A 20,587-nucleotide genomic window follows, 5' to 3' on the forward strand; every position below is an offset into this window, starting at 1 on the left:
AAGGCTTAGTAAAATATGCAAAACATATTATACCTGTAGACCTACAATGTGAAAGAAAACACTCAGCCTGCACCAGAGCCTCTACCACCACCAGTAGCTGCCCTGCATGAACAAAATAAAAGCTTATTGATTAAATCACTGAACCTTTATGATTATTGATGATGTGACACAAGCTAACTGAACTGGAGATTAAATTAAAGAATTGCCTATCTATAGTGCAAGCCCCATGCTCCAAGGAAGAAGACATCAGCTTAGTGTTTAAGTTGAAGAAAAGGTGGAAGTGGGGGACATAGAAAAATAGCATTTCCTTAAAGTAAGAATTCTAAGACCTGACTATTCTCATAAGATCTAAGTAGGTCTTCTCAGGCTTGGTATGAGGGGATACACATAGTTAACATTCGTTTGCAATGGTTAACATTCATTAGAGGCATTGTTAGACACCAAGCCAAAGACTTGGTTACGAAGGTTCTCAACCTTCGCAATGCTGCAACTCTTGAATACAGTTCCTCATGTTGTGGTGACCCCCAACCAGAAAATTATTTTGTTGCTGCTTCATGGCTATAATTTTGCTGCTGTTGTGAATCGTAATGTAAATGTATCTGATATGCAGGAGATCTGAAATGCAACCCCACAAAGGGGTTGCAAACTAAAGTTGAGAGCTGCTGCTCTATGTGTATTGTATCTTAAAGCATAGCACTAGTTCATAAGCGCTACAAACTTTACTGACTTCCTAAGTGAGGAATCGGGGCCGGTTTGGAAGAGTAATTTGCTTATGTTTATACAGGAAGAGAGAAATGAAGGTATGACTCCAACTCTGGCATATCATTACATAGCATGAGTCAATGGTGATCTGGGACACAAACATGCTGTCCCTTTTTACAATCACTTTCCTTCTCTCAGCCTGCTGTGTGCATTAATTACTTAATCCCTGAGGCCCTATGGATTAGGTTCTGCAGATGAGAAAATGAGAGATAACTAGCCAATATCCGTGTCCACAGCTTCACCAAGCAGTGGTAGCACTGGATTTGAACACAGGCAATCCAGCCAACTCTTAGACCATCCTATCAACTTTGGTCTCACAGGCCACCCCAACGTGAAAGAATAGGATCAGAATCTTCTCTCCTTTCTGCAGTTGTATAAGCTTACTGAGTGCTTAAAGGGGAATCCACATTCTGGGCACTGTGGTTATCTTCAGGTATATGAAGAATGAACTTTATTCTACAGTCATTCTGAGAATCTACTAAGCTTGCATTTTTTGCAAGCACGATTTTTCCATTTGCTGCCTTCATGTCAATTCATTTCTAGTTTCCTTTTTCTCATTATATAGTTACAGGTGATACTCTGCTAAGTTATAAATTCAGAGGACTGTTAATGGAATAATTAAAGAATACTATTCAATGATGACTTTCAGATCTTAGAAAGTACAAACATAAGGAACTAGTGCCTAGATCAGTTCAGTCCACATACACACTTGCAGGCTGTAGCAGGAAAGCATCATTGATTCCCATCCTTTAGAGATTGCCTCTATGTGGGCTTCCAAGCACCACAGCCCCAGCCCCAAGTACCAGCATCCAGGCCAACATAACACCCTTACCTTGAAAGCAGCACCTCCATGGATGATGGATTTGATAAAAATCCCCAAGTCAGTCCCAGTTTCTCGAGATTTATTCCCTTTTAGGCTAACCCCAAGGCCAGCAGAGCCAGAATCATTCAGGGGGATCTCCAAGGTGAGCTGCTCACTTGACTCCAGGGAGAGTGCATAACAATCAGGTTCTCCTTTCTGTTGGGAAGAGTGAAGAGAGGAGGGTTGATTATCAGTTCACTTTCTCATATAACCTAAAGCTGGTGCAATTGGCAAGATGAGGTGGCTAGACCTCTAAGAGTTATATTTCTGCCAAAGAGAGGCTACCCACCCCCTATTCTCTGTAACATGCAACCAGCATATCTACCACACAACAATATGCTCCCTGGGGATAGAATTTGGTAATGGTCAAGAAAAAAAGACCACTTCAGAAGGCTAAAACTGTAAAACTTTAAACATTCTGTAGACACTTGGAAACACAGTAGGCTATTTTAAATAATTAAACAGGCTGGATGCTAAACTCAACAAATGTCAGGTTTCAGAATATTCTTAGACATTATTCATTCTCAACATGTCCATCTCATAGATGTCTTAATACATAGAAATTTGTGAAAGTTTTGGAGAAATACTACATTTAAATAATTTAGCACGGAAACCATAGTAGTGATGAAGATTATCAATAGGGGACAGAGCACAGAAAAAAATTCATTTTAAAGTTAGAGAAACATTTTTAATGGCTATCATTGAATTTTATTTCATCTTATCAGAAATCATGCTTTAAGCTTCTCTCTTTGTAGATCGGAGCCCCCTAAAGATAAATAAGCTCCTAGGTTGCAATAAAAGGTAATTATGCGTAATAAATATTCATGTCCTCCATGACAAATGGCACCAATCCATGAGCAAACTAGTCTCCAAACAGACAGAGCATGGTGGCAAAGGGCAGGCTTATGGGCCAGCTCTCCTGGGAGAAGTATGTGGCTAGTCATATTTGGTACAGAGGGATTTCAGTTATGCAGTTGTGAGAATGAGCACGTGCTATGCACGTGACAAGTGCCTAAGTGCCCCTCCTGCACCTCTTCAAGCTTGCAGGAATGTGAAAGGGCCACAGTGCTTAACTGGAAAATTTGAAAATGAGATATTCCTGAAAACCATCCACTCAGTCTAGGCTGGCAGTTACTTCCTCTCTGTAATTATGTCTAGAGACTCTCATCTTAAGGTCACTTTGAGGTGACTCCTTTGAAAAATTGAGTATTTAAAACATCATCATAAGTGTCTGGATGTCAGTCTCCAATTCGTATAAAATCAGAAGTAGCAATGAACCCATAATTAAAACAGGATTAAGGGATCTGATCATAGCCAGAGCCACTGACCTGACATTTTCAACCCCTAACAAAAAAGACAAGAACCCACATTTAACGTGTAAAGAAATGATTCTTTCAGTTGCTTTTTTTTTTTTGTATATGAGGGTTATTGGAATGATTCTGACAAAAGGTTGTTCAAAGAAACGACACTGCATTGCCTAATTTAATAAATCTATGGTAGGTAGGTTTCTCTCTCTCCCTCCTCTCTCTCTCTCTCTCTCTCTCTCTCTCTCTCTCTCTCTCTCTCTTCCCCCCCCCCATGAAAGCATATGTGTTTGCATATGTGTGTGTGTGTGTACATGTGTGTGCACATGTGTGTGCGTGTGTACATGTGTGTGTGTGTGTGTGTGTGTGTGTACATGTGTGTGTATGTGCGCGTGTGCATGCTAACTCATTGTATTAGCCTAGAAGCAAATTCCATTTCTGGAATCAAAGTTCCAATCCCCTGGTTGTTTTTCTTTTGTTGTTATTTTTCTTTTCCTCCTAATTGATAAGAGGATTGGCATTCTTTACCAATACCTTTGTACTATTCCAGTCCCTCGTTGAAACGCCAGAGCACAGCAGCGAATGTAAGCAGCTAGCCTTGACTTTTGTCCTCCAATATTCCTAATTTAGAATCCATAACATTTTACAGTCATTTATGATTTTGAGCCTCTCTGGGATTGGGTTAATTTAAGTCTAATGAAGAAATACAGAATTAAACTACAATTAAAGGACAATTGTTTTCACTATAAGTTGTGAACATTTTAGGACGTAAGACTTGAAAGTTCTTTTGGTACTACTTAGAGAAAATGATCAAAGAAAAAAACTTAACTGCTTTAGAAATCCAGTTATACATTGTTTAAGAATGGGAAAGGAGCTGATGAATACAATCCTGGAATACTTGAGTTCCTGTGGCAAGTGTTCAGTGTCAGTACATATACCAAAACAGCTTGGGATACCATGTTGTATATGACGGTATATTCAAGTCATTTATTTTATGATCAAGAAGTTTGCATTTGACAACTATATTTGATTAGTAAGATTGACAGTTATTATTGTTTTACTCTAATACCTTCAATTTGTTATGTAAGTGTGGAAGCAAAATAGTGATCATGCAGAATCATAGTCACCTTTTCATTTCAAAGTTAACTCCCTGACAGGGGTGGGGGGAGGGCAGAAACACAATAGAAACAACAAACCAGAGGCTGATGATGAGACTATTGACCCGCTCCAAGTACTTGACACGTGCTGAAGCACTTAGCTTCACTATGATCCTAAAGGTTTCTTTATTATTAGGGCCAGTTTACAGATGAAGAGATCACAGTGCATCGCTGCCAGGTACTGTGCTAACAGATCACAAGACTTGTAAATACAGAAGCTTGGGATGCCCAAGCAGCATGACTCCTGGCTCAGACTCTTATCTATTTTTAGCAAAAGGTCCTGAGCTATTTATTACATGTCTATGTTGTCTAATATCCTGTAGTCATTTTAGTGAAAGCACTGAAACTTATCCATGATCTGTGATTAAAGATGATGTGAACTATGTTGTAAATTGGTTATTCAATGACAAATGTTGTCTATACTTATGGTGCATATTACACATTAAAATATGTCTAAAAGGCTGGGAAGATGGTACGAAGGAAAAAGTGTTTGCCGCCCAAGCAAGAAGACATGAGTTAAAATCCTCAGCATCCATGTAAAAGCTGGGTTTGGCTGCATGAATCCAGAATTGCAGCACATCCAAGTGTACATACAGACATACACAACATAAATACATACATGCACACATAAACATTGAATTATTGAGTATTACCCCAGATACCTATTTTTTGCGGGGTGTGGGAGTAATACCTCTTAACACCTGTTCTCATTGAATTTTAAGAATACCATACATCAATATGAGTTATAATCACCATTCAAGTAGTGCAATGATCCCTAGTTGATTCCTATGAGCTCTGAAACTTTGTACCATTTGACCAATACCTTTTGAGTCTTCTCATCCTCTACTAATCACTGTTTTGCTGTATGCTTTTGGGTTTGATTTCATCTCTTTTTAAATCTTGTTGTTTCTCTTTTCTTTTTCTGAAACAATGGGTTTTTATTCCAAATCCCATGCAAGCATCAAAATCATGGCGCTCTTCCTGCCTCCGCCTCATAAGTGCTGGATTATACATCTGGATATAAGTGTGAGTTGCATGCCTGGCAGCCTAATTTTTACTACTATGCCACTATACATACTTGTGTTCCAGATTTGTGACCCACCATGATGTGACGTAGTCACAGGACATTTCAACATTAATTTCTATAATGAAAGTAATATGATACAGAATTTATAGTCTGTGCCAACTACAGATATACTTCCCATCTTTGTTACACTGTAACGGACTCAAGTCATAATTAGGGGTTTCTAATAATGGCAAATTCCCAATGGTGAAGGAAGCCATTACAGTAGTTAACACAGCCATTTCCTCTCTTAGAAAGAAATGTTCCTTTACCTAATGTACAAAGGGAAAAAAATCAATATACTGAATGTCTCCTATCAATAATCCTGGTTCGAACAGCAACTCTGAAAATTAAACTCAAACCTTGTCAGGCAACGTTCTGCAGCAGATGGGGAGGTGAGCAAAGTACTCATCAGTATCTTTAATGAAGGACATCCGAGATGGGACCAACCTAGGGACAATGTCACATCCAGACTACAGATGATCCCTGGCTTGCTGTCTTTTTGCAGGAGTTCCTCCAACTTGTGTCAGGAGGACCCCTGTCTTTTCCTCCTACAGAAACCTGCAACTCCACACCAAAACCACAGGCATAGCAAGAGACACTTGTGAAACACACTTTTAATTTGCTTCCTTATTATTTCTTATAGCTTGTCAGTAGATATCACTCCTAGGGACACGAAGTCCTCAATATTCCCAGGGGTAGGCTGGGATAGATACTTAAAATGCCCCACTATGCATCCCTAAACCCAACATCCCAGCACCTACTAGGTGCCAGTCATACAGAGTCTTCAGCTTGGGCCTCCACAACCTTGGCACGACAGGCATTTGTGCTGTGGACTCTCCAATGCAGTGTAGTTAATCACAGCCCTGTAGCCTCAGTACTGCTGTTTCTGCACCAGCTGTGAATGAGAAATGCCTCAGGCATTGTCATATGTCATCTAGGGTAAAATTCCATCCAGTTGAGAAATCACTGGCCTTGAATTAATATTACCAAATGTAGGCATATTAAAAAATGCCTGGATCTAGAAAGCATAACAGAAGTTGCTGGTTACATTGTTATTACTAATATGTCCCCAAGTCTCAAGACAGCAAACACCCTGCAAACTGGGCAGGCTCTTCAGTCTTCAAGCTCACAACCAACATTTGGTTAAAACAGACTACTAGTACAGTACATCATGCTCTTGGCTATGTTTATGGCTACAGGGTTGCTAACTTCCAGAGGCAGATATACAATATCTGTAAATGAACAGATCAGGAGTGATGATAGGCAATAAAACATTAATTGATACAACCCCCAAATGATTCATTTTACTTACATAAGAATCTAAGATCCAAATATGTGACTATCAAGTACAGTCCATACAACTACACTAATACATTTGCTACTTCGTAATTTTATTTATTAAATTATTCATATAATTGTATTGACAAAACATGAAGGTAAACTTTGTGCCCAGCATGCTTCAATTGTGTTATAGCCATTCTGTACCATATATATCACCCCATCTGCTGCCTACTTAGCTGCATGTCCCAATTTATCTTGCTGGAAATTAAAAAATTGCATTATCTACTATCACTAGAGTAGATTATTTACTACTATTATGTGCTGCTATTTTCTTTTCATTCTGTTTTATAATATTATGAAAGGAATATTACAAAAGGAATATGTTTTTAAAAGAATTATGAAGTTATAAGACTATTTACTATATCATTATAATACTAACTATGGAAGTAGAAAAGAAACCTTTAATAGAATGCATTTACACACAAACACAGATACACACACACCTACCCTATTAAAACTATATATAGTAGATATTCTTAGGTTTATTATATACATTATTTGATTCTCTGTTATATATAGTATGTACATTTTGTATATATGCATTCACAGTTTTTAATTTTTTAAGATTTATTTATTTTATGTATATGAGTATACTGTTGCTGTCTTCAGACACAACAGAAGAGAATGTTGGAGCCTATTACAGATGGTTGTGAGCCACCATGTAGCTGTTGGGAATTGAACAAGGGACCTCTAGAAGAGCAGTCAGTGCTCTTAATTGCTGATTCATCTCTCCAGCCCTGGATTCACATTTTTAAATCAGTTATCTCAGACTACAAGTGACCATCACAAAGAGCAATAGTCATGGTACCTTTCCCAAAGTTTGGAAGCACTGTGATCTAGTACCCAAAGCTTTATTATCTATTCATCTATCTGCATCCATTAATCTACTGGTCTATCCATCTACATTCAAATATGTACACACACACATGTGCACGCAGCACACATAGCTACAGATCGTTTTATGAGACAATACTTGCCAAGAGTCCAACTCATTTTCGTGTTTTCTATGCTATTCTATTAAATCTTGATCTTTTAAACTGATTACACTGTACTAGATTAAATCTATAACCCAATAATATATAATAGTTTTCATTTTGGAAATCACTTCATCCATGTATATATGGGAATTATTTTTATTAAAGAAAGAAAAAAGCAAATGCAAAAACAAATGGCAAATAAAGTTTTAACCAAATTGAAAAGGTATTTTAATGCTTTAGCACACCCACTTATAACCCTAGCCTTTTCATAAGTTATATTCAAGTTCTGATAACACGTCACATCTATACAGAGATCTACATATCATACTGGATGGCCATGTAAAATGGCAAATATTTCATTCCTTGAATGAAGTTACTATTCAAGAAGTATACTTTTCTATTTATTTTTATTTTCTGTAATATTATTTATATATACTATATCATAAAAATGATATGTGTAAAATATCAGAGTATATATAGAATGGAAACAAACAGCAGATATACACACACACACTCACACACCACAAACGGAATAACTTGTTGCATTTAGAATTCAGAGAAGAGCTCGGGTGACTCCAGCATGAATGACGAGAGTGACTTGTAAACCAAAGTTATTCAATAATCTTCTCTCAAGCATTCACTATGCACTAAACACCACAGACTGCAAAACAGCCAGTTTACAAAACATATACTTGGTCAAACTTTTATGAGCAATACGGAGGCCTTTCTGTTCATCTTTGCTATGTGAAGAGGAAGGATATGTTTAAGAACAGAATATGGGAACCAGGAGTGTCTGCACAGACCTTCCTGTACACACTAACCCCCTCTACAAAACAAACAGCAAAAGTAATTGCTTGTTGTGAAAGGAAAAAAGAGCAGCAGGAAGATGGATGGGCAGGGAGGCATCCATGTTATTAGTTTAAGAGTGTTCCAAATGGGGCCATCTCCAGACTCACAAATGTCCTATATTGCAAAGTAGTGCTTGATTCACGCATGCAAGTGGTAATAACCCAGCCTTTCAAATCCTGGGGGAATGCAGCAGCCCACAGGGCCAATGCTCAATTTCCCAGAAGCCCAGGTCAGACCTGAAAGCATCCATGCTGAACCTTTTATGGCCCTCATTTCATTAAATGCTGTGCTTGGGGCTCAGCAGGAGCAAGCTCTGGATGTCTTTGCCTTGCCTCCCAGATGTGTAATTAGCCTGTGTTGTAAGCAGCTTACTTTATGCAAGAATTATGTTTCACATGCAATCATTTTGTCAGTTACAAAAACTCAGACAAAGGGTTTAAAGAAAAGAATGAACATTATTTTTATATCTAAAGCAAAAAGCCATACCTGGCATTTCTGCCAGAATATTTTATAATACGCTTAACCAATGTTAACTTTTTCCTAAGTTAATTCTAAAGAATTCAAGGGATAAAGCGTTTGTAATAATAAACAAAATTTCACCACAGCAAAGAAACAGGACACCTGCAAGACACTTAGTTTTCCGATTTTGTTTTAATTCTCATTATTAATCCTCGGAAAAAGCCTTAGGTAACTATTTTAAGGCTAAAAGGGTTTTGGTCAATTGGATTATATAAAATTAAAAATGTGAGTATCCTCCTGCCATGGGAGCAGAGACTCTTCCCAGCAGTAGGGAGCCATTTTAGTTTTGATTGTCTTTTCAGAAAATAAAGAAATGAAAAGGCTGTGAGATGAGCAGGCACAAGTCAGGTAAGCTGTGGCCTTTGGATGTCATTTAAATAAATGGCAAATGTCTTTTCTTTTTACAGTACCTGCCAATGCATGGACAGATGTCAGAACACTTGTTGATCTACACATGGGCAAATGAAAACCCCTTTAAAATGGTTTCTACCTCTGAGTAATATACTAATTTCAATGAAGAATCAGAGGTTATAATGAGGATTTGCTGTTGTTTGTTTGGTTTGGTTTTTTTTTTCCATTTTTTTCTTTTTTTGGAGAGTCTATTATAATGTCTCTCCCTTCCTTTCCTCCCTCCAAATCCTCCTAATATACCCCCACTGCTCTCCTTCAAATTCATGGCCTTTTTTTTCCTGACTAATTGTTATTGCATGCATATATGCATATGTGTGTACATATATATTCCTTAAAATAACCTAGTCTCTTTCTGTGTGATGTTACTTGTGTGCATGTTTTCATGGCTCTGAACTATGTGCTTACTTGCCTAGAAATAACTGAAAATTTAATGCCATGTTTTCGATCATAAAAAACAAACAAGACAAGTCAATGTTAGCATAAGTAGGAAAAAGTCTCAGAGAAAAATGTAGGCAATGCTGGTATGGACTCTCAATGGAAGGAAAAACAAATGTAGATTATAGTTAGCTTACCAGTGTCTATTTTAAATTTATGTTTTATTTTGATCTCTTGAAGTTCATAGTTATCCATATTAGTTAATTTTTTATCACTGACATAGATGAAGAAAGCTATAGAAATTATTTATATTTAAGATTTTTTTTCTTATTTGTTTAAATGCATCCCTTCCCACTAAAAGCTGGGAGGATAAGAAAACTGGCAAAAGCAAGAGCTGCTAGCTACATGATATGCTAAACACCAACCAACCAAACAAACAAAAACAAAAATCAGATTTTGGTTAGTAGAAGGTTAAACTAATATTCAGAAACAAATGTCAGGAAATGGCCACTCTTCACTGCCTGTGCCATATAAAATGACCTTTAATGTAATGTTGGGTCAAAGCATACAAACCACCAGGAAAACCAAATCAGGCAAACATTTCTACTTGGAATTCTACTTTGTAATCCTAGTGCTTGGACGCAGGAGGCTGAAGGATCCTAAGCTACTTCCAGAAAAACCTGGACTACATGAGATTCTGTCTCAAAGAAACAAAACAACTACAGCGATCTCCTCCTTTTAAAACAAAGAAATCTGAAAAACAGTAAAAGAAATTAGAACCTCAGCAGCATACTATCAATATATATACTATCAATATATATATACATATATATGTATATATATAGTACTTGTTTTATTTGTATTAAAATGACTAATAAAAATGAAATGAATAAATATTTTATGTCAGAGAACATATATATGTTGGTGTTTTAGAATTCAGATAGCTAGATTTTTTAAATTAGTACTTGTCTCTGTTAATATTGAGAAATAGTGGGTCTTTCTGTTTTGCATTTATTTTTCATGTTATAAAAGTAGATTAGAAAGCTCAGTATGAGGGTGGACACCTTTTATTCTAGTACTCAGCACTGGCAAATCTCTGTGACTTCAAAGCTAGAATTGCCTAGATAGAACATTTCAGGCAATTCAGATCGACATAGTGAGACTGTATCTCAAAACAAACAAATAAGCAAATAAATAAACACCCCAGTGGATTAGGAAAACTTTATAATCAAAATGCCATAAATACTTAATAAGCAATAATTCCCTGGTTGAAATGCAAGAGTACATACTAAAGTTTTTCTAATGTATTATTTTGTGTGGAAGAGATATATTGTGTGTGGTAGGAGGAGTGGTGTATATGTCAATGTGGAAGTCAGAAGAAAATTCTTTGGAACTGGTTCTCTCTTTCCACTCTTAGTGGGTCAGGATCAAATTCAGGTGCCCAGGCCAGTGCAAGTGACTTTACAACTGACCCACCTTGCTGTTCCAAGAATACATACATTTTTATGAATGGAAGATGGAAGAACAAATGTACAACATAACAATTCAGTGACCTACAAAAGGAATTGTAATCCTAGACAGAGAAGTCCATTTAGGTGGGTTGGGTTCTTAGGTGACTTATTTCCAATATGATTGGATCAGAAATCCTTGGTTCCAGGTTAACCATCTTGAGAAGATGGTTCAGTATCAAGGCTGAGGTGAACATAAAACAACATCAAACAGGGATGAGCACACTAGGTATAGCACCTGCCTCTTTCTACTCACGTTCTGCCTATCGATTGGGAAGCAGAAATGCTTCCTGACTGACATGGAGCATCCCTTGGATATCTAAGTATGCAGGATGTTTGTCATTCTTGAGGAGGTATCTCTGGCCTCAGGTTGTGCTCAATTAAGGCAACTAGCTAAACCAATCAGACTCCCTCTAAAACTTCCCCTGGTTCTGTCAGTGAATGCAGGAGAACCTGGGGAATTTCTCTGATAAAGATTATTCTGGAAAAAGATATCATGAGATTTATGAAAGCCTTTTAATCAGTATATATTTAGAGGCTTTGAGTGGGAGGAATTCATCTCCCCTTGTGATTGTTTGTTTCGAGACAGGGTTTTATTCTGTAGCTCTGGCTCTTTGAACTCACTCTATAGAATAGACTGGCCTTGAACTCAGAGAGATCTGCCTGCCTCTGCCTTCAAAGTGCTAGGATTAAAGGTGAGCACCACCACTGCTAGACTGAAGCTCTCATGTGATACACATGCAACCTGTGGTCCGAGGATTATGGGAGATATACAGAATACTGGTACACATCCATAGCTTGAAAGAAAGCTTATCTGAGCCCAGGCTAGACCAATCAAAATCCAGCTAACCTGCAGATATGTGAGTCACAAATAAATGTTTGACTGTACACACACAATTTGGGAAAAATTATGGAACACTTTCATAGCAACAATTAACTGACAGGAACATTCACTTCTAATTCTGGATAGATTTCTCCTCTCCCATCTTGTATTTTAGTCAAAGGACAAGCCTTTCCTTATACCATCATAGAGTATATCATTGCATAGAGAATGTTTAAAAGAAATATTCTCTATCATACATTCAGGAAATTCTGTATTAGGGAATGGTAAGTACAGTGGCTGGTGGGAGAACAAAACATCTCCAGAGGGGAAAATCTTACAGGTTACCAGCAAGGCCTCAGATGCCTCTGAGCACTGTGGTTAATGCTTTTGCTGCCATTCTTTCTTTATGATGATTTGTGAACAAAGCCTGTGATGGTTTTATATGCTCAGCCCAGGAAGTGGTACTGCTAGGTGAGGCCCTGTTGAAGTAGGGGTGTCACTGTGGGTATGGGCTTTAAGACCCTCATCCTAGCTGCCTGGAAGCCAGTATTCTGATCACAGCCTTCAGATGAAGATGTAGAACTCTCAACTTCTCCTACACCATGCCTGCCTGGATGCTGCCACGTTCCCACCTTAATGATAATGGACTGAACCTCTGAACCTGTAAGCCAGCCTCAATTACATGTTGTCATTATAAAAGTTACCTTGGTCACGGTATCTGTTCACATCAGTAAAACCCTAAGTCAAAGCCGTTTCAATGAGCATGAGTGTCAAGCAAAGAGTGCCACAGAAGCAAATATGTCACACAGAAAAGACACAGAGCCTGAAGCTCTTAGTGTTTAGAAGTCATTTCTGAAGGGAAAGGGGAGTTGAGTTTAATTCCCTATAACTGCAACATTTCTCTCTCTCCCTAACCCTCCTCCCCTTCCTCCTTCCCTCCCTCCTTCTATTCCTTCCTCTATCTCACTCCCCCTCCTGAGTTTTGGATAGGGAAGTTTCCATTATAGTTAAAGACAACAAATTACAGGTTACTTTCATTGAACTCTTAAGAGGTATAATGGCTACTGAATGGCATCTTCCCCCATTAGAGTCTAAGCACGAGGGCCATCTATAGAGCAGCCCTCATTCCGAGCACATGCACCATTATTTAGGGTATAATGGTTCTAAAAAAAGATACTACAGTCTTTCCCCCCAACTCAAGAATTTTCAAGATAGAAATGCATCTTACTTTCCCTTATTTTCTACAACTGACCTAGTAAATACTCATTTTTAGGTCAGAAAATAATACACGTTAATTCTAACACAATGTAGTAAGAGTACTAGTATGGCCTTTAAAGGGGTACAATTTGCAAATTAAATCCTCAAAAATTAAGAAAGAAGGAAAAACTTGAGGAGAAGTAGAGAAATGGCAATTTTGCCAATTGGTTAATGGTTGTAAGATAAATGATAAAAACACAAGCATTTTTACCCTGTGTTTTTTTTTTGTTGTCTGAGCTGCATCTAATGTGACTCCAGCGGGAAACCAATCCTGTTAGTCTGCTACTAATGATAAATAATTCTAAATTCCAAACAGGGATGGAGGAATCTCAGTGGGTAACAGCCATTTAAAATTCATAGTGATGTTTACTATTGTAATGAAAATGTTCTTAGTATATGTAATATGCCATTTGCAGATAGACATATAATTTGCCCTTTATCTTAATAATTAAATCAATTACTCTGTTTAAATTAATTGTTAGACAAAAGTGACTATAAAATAAGAAGTCATTTAGGTCCTATAGATGATGAGAATTCATCCAAATTAAAATGTGAATACCTCTTTCTATTGTTTATTATGTGACAGATAAATTGAAGGTAGAAGGGAATCTACCCAGAGCTGATTGATGAAGGAAAGTAAGTGAATCTACCAGTCACTCCAAAAAATAACGTGTGACAAAATGATCCCTAAGGTGGGTTGTTACACACAGTAAACTGCATACTTATGGTTTGTATTTCTACAGGTTGACTGGAGTTTAATTAGCACAGGCTGGGCTCCGGTGTACTATATGTTTGCCTCTCAGCTACTGATGAGGCATGTATATGCTCCCCATGTCCCAATCACTCACGTCCTCACATTCCTCAGACCACTGGGTACCTGAATCTTGTTGATCAGATGTTACAAGACAGACAGCAAAAGTCAAAGTGTTTTTCAAGTATTTGGTCACATAACATCTGCTCACATCAAATGGCCAAATACATTGACATGGTTAAGTTCACATACTACAGTAGGGAAACAGACTCTCTAATGATACTGAGATCTCAACAAGGGTGTAGCAATATAAAGCTACCATATGAATGTGAATACTTGAATTACACTCACCAACTGGATGCCATTGTTTTAATGCATAGATCTTGCCAAGGGCCAATGATTAAAACACAGGGTTTATATTTCTCTTCCTGGATCATGCCATCACTGACACAGTGATACTTTCTGTTGTCTCAACAGAACTGGCTAGTGATCCTGTGCTATTTTCTCATGATGAAGAAATCACGGTGATCTCCTTCATGACCTTTGTGTTCCTGAAGGGACAACTGGTCAGAGGGATGCAGCTCTACTTAGATGGCTTAAACTAGGCACTACCTTTCACTTTGTAATGCTTTCCCTTGGTACTCAACTTCAAAAGTCCCTTCTTCCTTGCTATAATATGTATATGAAAGCAAGACAAGGGTGAGGAAATAACTTTTTATTACTTTAATTCTGGTAAAATCAGCGTTTAAATGTGAACATTTTTGAAAGTTCAGAATAATTCCAATCAATATTTTGCTAAATGGAGGTCGGGCAGGACTCCTTTCCTTCATGAATTAAGGTAACTGCATTTTCCAACATAGGCTCACAGATTGCTTACAGACTGCATAAGAACTGTCTCAATTGAATTCAAGCCTAAGGAATTAAGCTTCTAAAAGTAATTCAAACTATTTTAACCTCAGATGCACTTCAAAGGAAGCTTCATCAAAGCATAATTAGTGAATATATGTTGTCAGTCAAGAGCTTCCTTGATGGACTAGACCTACAGGTTTTGGGCTATGTCATAAACCATACATGAGAAAAAATTCTCATGTATGTATGGACTTATCATAGAAAGTATTATCAACTAAAAAGAATTTGGCTCTGAAAATGTGATAGAATAAAGATTTTTTTCATGCTTATTTCCAAGTACTTTGTGTCTCAACATCTTGACTAAATCTTTGACAAACTGAAATCTGATCAGTAGATGAATCCCGTACTCCTTTGTCCAATTTACCGTTCTCATTCCTATGGTTCTCATCAGCTTCCTCCTATTCTTATAATGACTTGCCATGTTGTCCACTTTAACTCTGCTATGCCACTGTGAGCTAATCAAGAACAGAGATTATATTTAATTCAAACTTTGAATCCATTTAGTATCTGAGAGGACATGCATCTAATACATATTTGTTGTGGGATTGCTTCATCAATATTGTTGACATTTCTCTGCCACACTGCTCCTTGGAAATAATGGTATCAAAGGGCACAGAATGTGAAAGCCATATCTTGTATCTTATCTATAAAAACAGCTTTTTTAACATTTCTAAACTGAACTTTCTGGCATGTCTTTTAGAATAGAAATCATTCACTTGTTACAAATACCTTCTCTTATGTTTTATAGGAGATTGTCTCTGACTAAAATACATGTTCTCCCCTCACTGAATTTTGAGAACTGGCTATACACTGAGACCCATCCAAAGCCCATCTTAACTGTGGTCTCTCTGTGGTTATATGCTCACCTAAGTTGTTAGAGTACTTTATATTCAACTAGAGTATAGCACTAATCACAGGACATGTAATTCTTCGTATAAATCTTTGAGGATCGGAAGGGCCACAAGGATCACTTATGTTTATGCCACTAATATCTATCAAATACATGCCAAAGGACAAGCAGATCGAATGTAGCATTGCTGATAGATACTCTTTGGTTTCTTTTTCTGTATACCAAGCTACATTTTGTTAAAAAGAATTTTTTAAAAGTATGTTAATTAAGTTTCAGCACTGAAATTAAAACAATTTTAGAAGCTGGTAGTTTCTTTGTACAGGAATTACTATTAACACTATCCTCGTGGCCAGTTGGTATCTTGGAATATTAGTAATGTTTTGGGATGTCTGCAGCACACTGAGTGACTGCCCTTCCCTCATTGCTGTAATAATGTTCAGCATAATGATGACTGCTTACCCTCTGATGGCAAGGAAGGGCGGACTTATGCAAGGAAACAGCCTGCAGAAGTTTCCAAGATGGTGACATATTTCTTTTTCTTCATCTGATCAATCATAGCCTCTCCTATGTTTTGATATGGGATGAAGCAAATCTGCTATTTATATCTACACTACTGTGACAACTGATACCATTTGGCAACCACTCCCCTTAAATTAAACCCATCAAGGTAAAATTTTATAATCAGACATGACTATATCTACATCAATACCTTGATAGTTGATTTCAAAAGTTTGAATTCGGCCAGTGAACATTCCCTCTAAATAAAACTGAAAACAAATTAAAAATTGCTTTGACATATTTATTTTTACTGGGGCACCAGCTTGGATGTGTGAACTAAATCAATACTCTTCTTATTCAGTCTCTCTGGGTCCTTGTCATTTAAACCATTAGTCACAGGTACAGATAGTCCAGAACAATTTTTATAGTTATGGGGCTTGAAAGAAGGATCTGAATCATAACTCAAATATGTTAAAAGTTAAAATAAAACAGGTAAGAGAGAGACACCTGGTTGGTTGTTTTCTTGTTAAGGTTGCTGTTGATTCCCCAGCCTCTTCTCTCCAGGTGCAGGGCCCCTGAATTTTAGCAATATCAAAAGGATGGCAGTTGCTAAATGAATATGAGTGACATAGAAAAACCCCAATATCTTAGTAGTACATATAAAGTAGTGATTACTGAAACTAATGGATGTTTATGTGCCTCCTCAGTTTTTTTCCTATAAGTGGGAGGAGAAAGAACTTACACACTAATAATAAGGAATAAAATAAATCTGAGGTGTATATCCAAAGAGTAATTTATACATTATTTAGTAATTTGCTATACTGTGAGACATTCCATATTTACGTATATAAATATAGGTGTATATTATACACACACACACACATATCTTAAGCTGTCATTTAATAGTATACAACTGCATAAAAATTCAGCCTTAACTTTCTAAGAAAGGCTTCCTGTGCTTCAACATTGCACATGAGCAAACCTCACTAGAAAAATTGCTCCCATTCTCTTGAAAAGAAATAGAAAGGAAAACTTAAAACAAATGATCTTTCTTTTATTTTCTTCATTCTTTGAACAGTGGTAATTAACATTTTCTCAATACTGCGCTCAATCATCTGTCTCCCCTGGGACAACACTTTCAATTAAACCTCTTATTTCACCCTAGAACGCCAGTTCTCATTGACCACAGCACTTTTGATTCTTGGATTTATGATAATCGAATGCACATCTCCTCCGGAGGAGAATGGCCTTATGCATCCCGATTGTTCTCAGACCAGCAGTGAAGTGAAAAACAAAATCATTCCACCCGGAAGCCAGGAAGGAAGCTGCATTTGTTTAACACAGTGAGGGGCCTTTCACTACCTGCCCAATGACCTTGACCATTTCTCTGCCCTGGCCTTTCCATATGCTGGCTGCCCCCTGCCTGGCTGGGAGTTCCTGATAAGAGAGGCCAACTCCCCTGAGAGCCATCGAGAGCTGAGAGAAGAAGCAACACAATCTTTGGGTTATATTTCAAAGGTTTAAGAAGGAAAAGAGGCATTTACATGTGAGAGCGATTCTTTTCTTTAAGGAACTCTTACAGGTTAAAGAGGAAACCATTTCTAGGTGGGAGTGAAGGCCAGGATTTGAGCATCAGACTAGCCACTAGGGAGAGGAGGCTTTTGTCTTTATTTTCCTCTCAGCCAGGATAAACAGTATTTGGTGTCTGTTGCAGAAGTGCACAAATAATAGTGACATGTTATTAACTTTGCCAGTGTGAAAAATTACTTATTTATTTACAATCACACTCAGTTATGCAACTGGAGACAAGGCTCGATCTAGAGTCCTTGCATCTCCATGACATAGAGAGTAAGTCACTGTTATGTAGAGCAAGCCTGCACCAACAAATCAACAGCCTTCATCTTTGTTTAATATTTTTGCATGCCTACACAGCACATAAAATTATCCAGTTAATAATTGCATTAATATTTATTTATATAATTTATTTACAGCTTGTCTAGTATGAAGAAGAGCTGAGGGGTCTTGTGTTTATGATTACAGTGAAAGTATCTGCCAAATTCTCAACAAGTCACCAGAGTTGAACACACACAGTTTTCTAATAGAACAATCCAGAAAACAGAGCTTTTTAGTATTAAAGATGACTTAAACCTTAATGAAGAATATTTATAGTCTAGTCATTTTCCTTATGTGGAAAGGGGACAAGCTTTAAACAATTGGTGGCTGTGGACATGGCACAGTGATTCTTCATTAGAAAGCACACTGAACACTTAGTTTTCTTGTAAACTTGGTCCTTGCAACTTGAAGATTTTTTTTTTTCTTCAAAAGAAATAATAGTAAATTTTATATGGAATGCATTTTGCCTACAGGACTCTATTGTGCTTCAAACATACCAGCCAATGTGAGATCATTTTTATTCTATAAAGGAATTGTACTGAATATCTAGGGAAATTCATCAACATTCCAGCTCAGAAAAGAAGGAAAAGCCAGAAAAAAAGGACCCCCCCTGTACTTGCACGCTGGCTGTGGAAGTCAAGTTCTTTATGGTAGCCGCAGAGGCAGTGACATCAGGAGATGACCAAAGGAGGGGCTCCCTCTGTACCTATCACTATGGCAACTAGTGCTGTCATGGAAGAAGGTCAATGACATAGACATGAGAAAGATAACTGCTGGCCATTTGCTAGCTCTCCACTTACTTATGAGATAGCAGTCTGTGGGTCAAGTGCTCCCTAGGTATGCGGAAGTGTGAAACAAAAACACAGGCAGAGAAGGATTCCTGCTGCCCATTCATATCTATAGATCATTCATAATTCAGGACCTGTCTGAACTGAGTATAGGCCAAGATATCATGCACAGAAGTTCAAAGAGTAGTGTTCAGAAGGAGGAAGAATCTCAGGAGACCATTTACTCCAATCTCCTTTTATAGATAAGAAAGTTCATTTTGCTTGTTTACTGTCATATCACTTTAATTTAATAATGTTAGTATTATTTGCTTATAATTAATGGGCACAGTTGAACTACTATGGCTTTATCCCAGTTCAGAGTGCGATTGTCTCACAGAGTGAATATCAAAGGTTGGAGAAATGGGATATGTATGCCTCTTTAGGGGCATCGGTGATTGACATTGTGAGAGGGTATTTGCCTATGTCAAGAATCCATAGAGTTAAAATTTTGTTGAACAATTTAGGAGAAAGAAGCATGTTTTATCAATTTTGAATTTCCTACTAGTATACACACCAAATATTTTTTGAATGGAAGCTAAGCATTAGGGGCATTTCTGGGCCACGATATAGTAAAGTATGACCATATTAGCCCCCAGTGAAATAGCTCTTGGAAATATGACTTTGGGGCCATTTCCATCCATATTGAGAATCTGTTTCTCTATGCCTGGCCCCTTTTCTGGTCTTGAGACTTGCTCTGTCTAAGAGAGTAAGCCAGAAACTCCACTCAGTGGGCAGCAGATTCTCACTTCTTGTTTCTTGTTAAACCTCCCCCCCCTTACCCCCCCATATAAAACAAAATGCCTCTCAGGAGAAACAGCTTATCCTGGCTCATAGTGTGAGGTCCAACTAATCACATCAGGAAGTCAGTGGTGCTAGGAGCTTGGTGTGGCTGGTCACATTACATTAAGGCAGGTATGGAGAGGGATGGGTGCTGGTGATCAGCTCACTTTCTCCTTTTTACTTAGTACAGGACCCCAGGCCATAGAATGATGCTTTCACATTTAAAGTGAACCTTCTAACCTTAATTAACATAATCACAATACTCCCTGGTAGTGTCCAGAGGATCCCGGCAAGCACCACTCTAGTTCTTACTAATGCTGTGTCTTTTCTAGTCAGTTTCCTGAGAATGCTATGTAATGATTTGCCTAGTCTGGAAGATCAGAACACTTCACAAGGAAAAACAAGGTTGTAATACCCAAGAGCTCACAGGTAGGACAGACATGAAAGGGAGCTCATTGGGAAGGGCTTTCCTGATGACACAGCTGAATGCAGCTGCATGACAAAGTTACATTAGCTTTCTGTGTAGTTTTAGGAAAAGTATCATAACAGCAAAGTTAATTCCTGAAGTTGTTTCTCCCTGCTCTGCCTCATATTTCAGTTGTTCTTATTTCAGTTTTTCCTCCGCTGTCCATGTCTTGTGCTCTTCCACTTCCCCAAAGTCTCCTTTCTCCTTATACTTTGAATCTATTCAGGGTCCTGTCTCAAAAGTGTAATCTTTCATGATTTGAAAATTTTTTGACTATGGCAGTCTCTTGAGCTTTAAAGGGCTTTGCATCCTTTTATCTAGAACCTTCTTTGCTGTTGATATCTCAAATTCTACTCTGAATTGGTGCAACTATTTCCCTTCTGTGAGCTTTCCCCACAGATG

At 37.7% G+C, this 20,587-nt stretch overlaps 1 protein-coding gene across 2 annotated transcripts in view; it reads right to left on the reverse strand.

Moving 5' to 3' along the window:
- Pard3b (par-3 family cell polarity regulator beta) overlaps window positions 1-20,587 on the reverse strand; it is a 960,833-nt gene that overhangs the window by 422,599 nt on the left and 517,647 nt on the right. For both annotated transcript variants that reach the window (XR_013109510.1, XM_034497678.3), the window contains exon 11: window positions 1,595-1,780. Coding sequence is in view for 1 of the 2 variants with exons in the window: in XM_034497678.3 (XP_034353569.1) it covers window positions 1,595-1,780 (186 nt within the window). In the remaining variant the exon portion in view is untranslated. The remainder of the gene's footprint in view (window positions 1-1,594; window positions 1,781-20,587) is intronic.

This window comes from Arvicanthis niloticus, chromosome 3 (assembly GCF_011762505.2).
Source record: "Arvicanthis niloticus isolate mArvNil1 chromosome 3, mArvNil1.pat.X, whole genome shotgun sequence".
NCBI lineage: Eukaryota > Metazoa > Chordata > Mammalia > Rodentia > Muridae > Arvicanthis > Arvicanthis niloticus.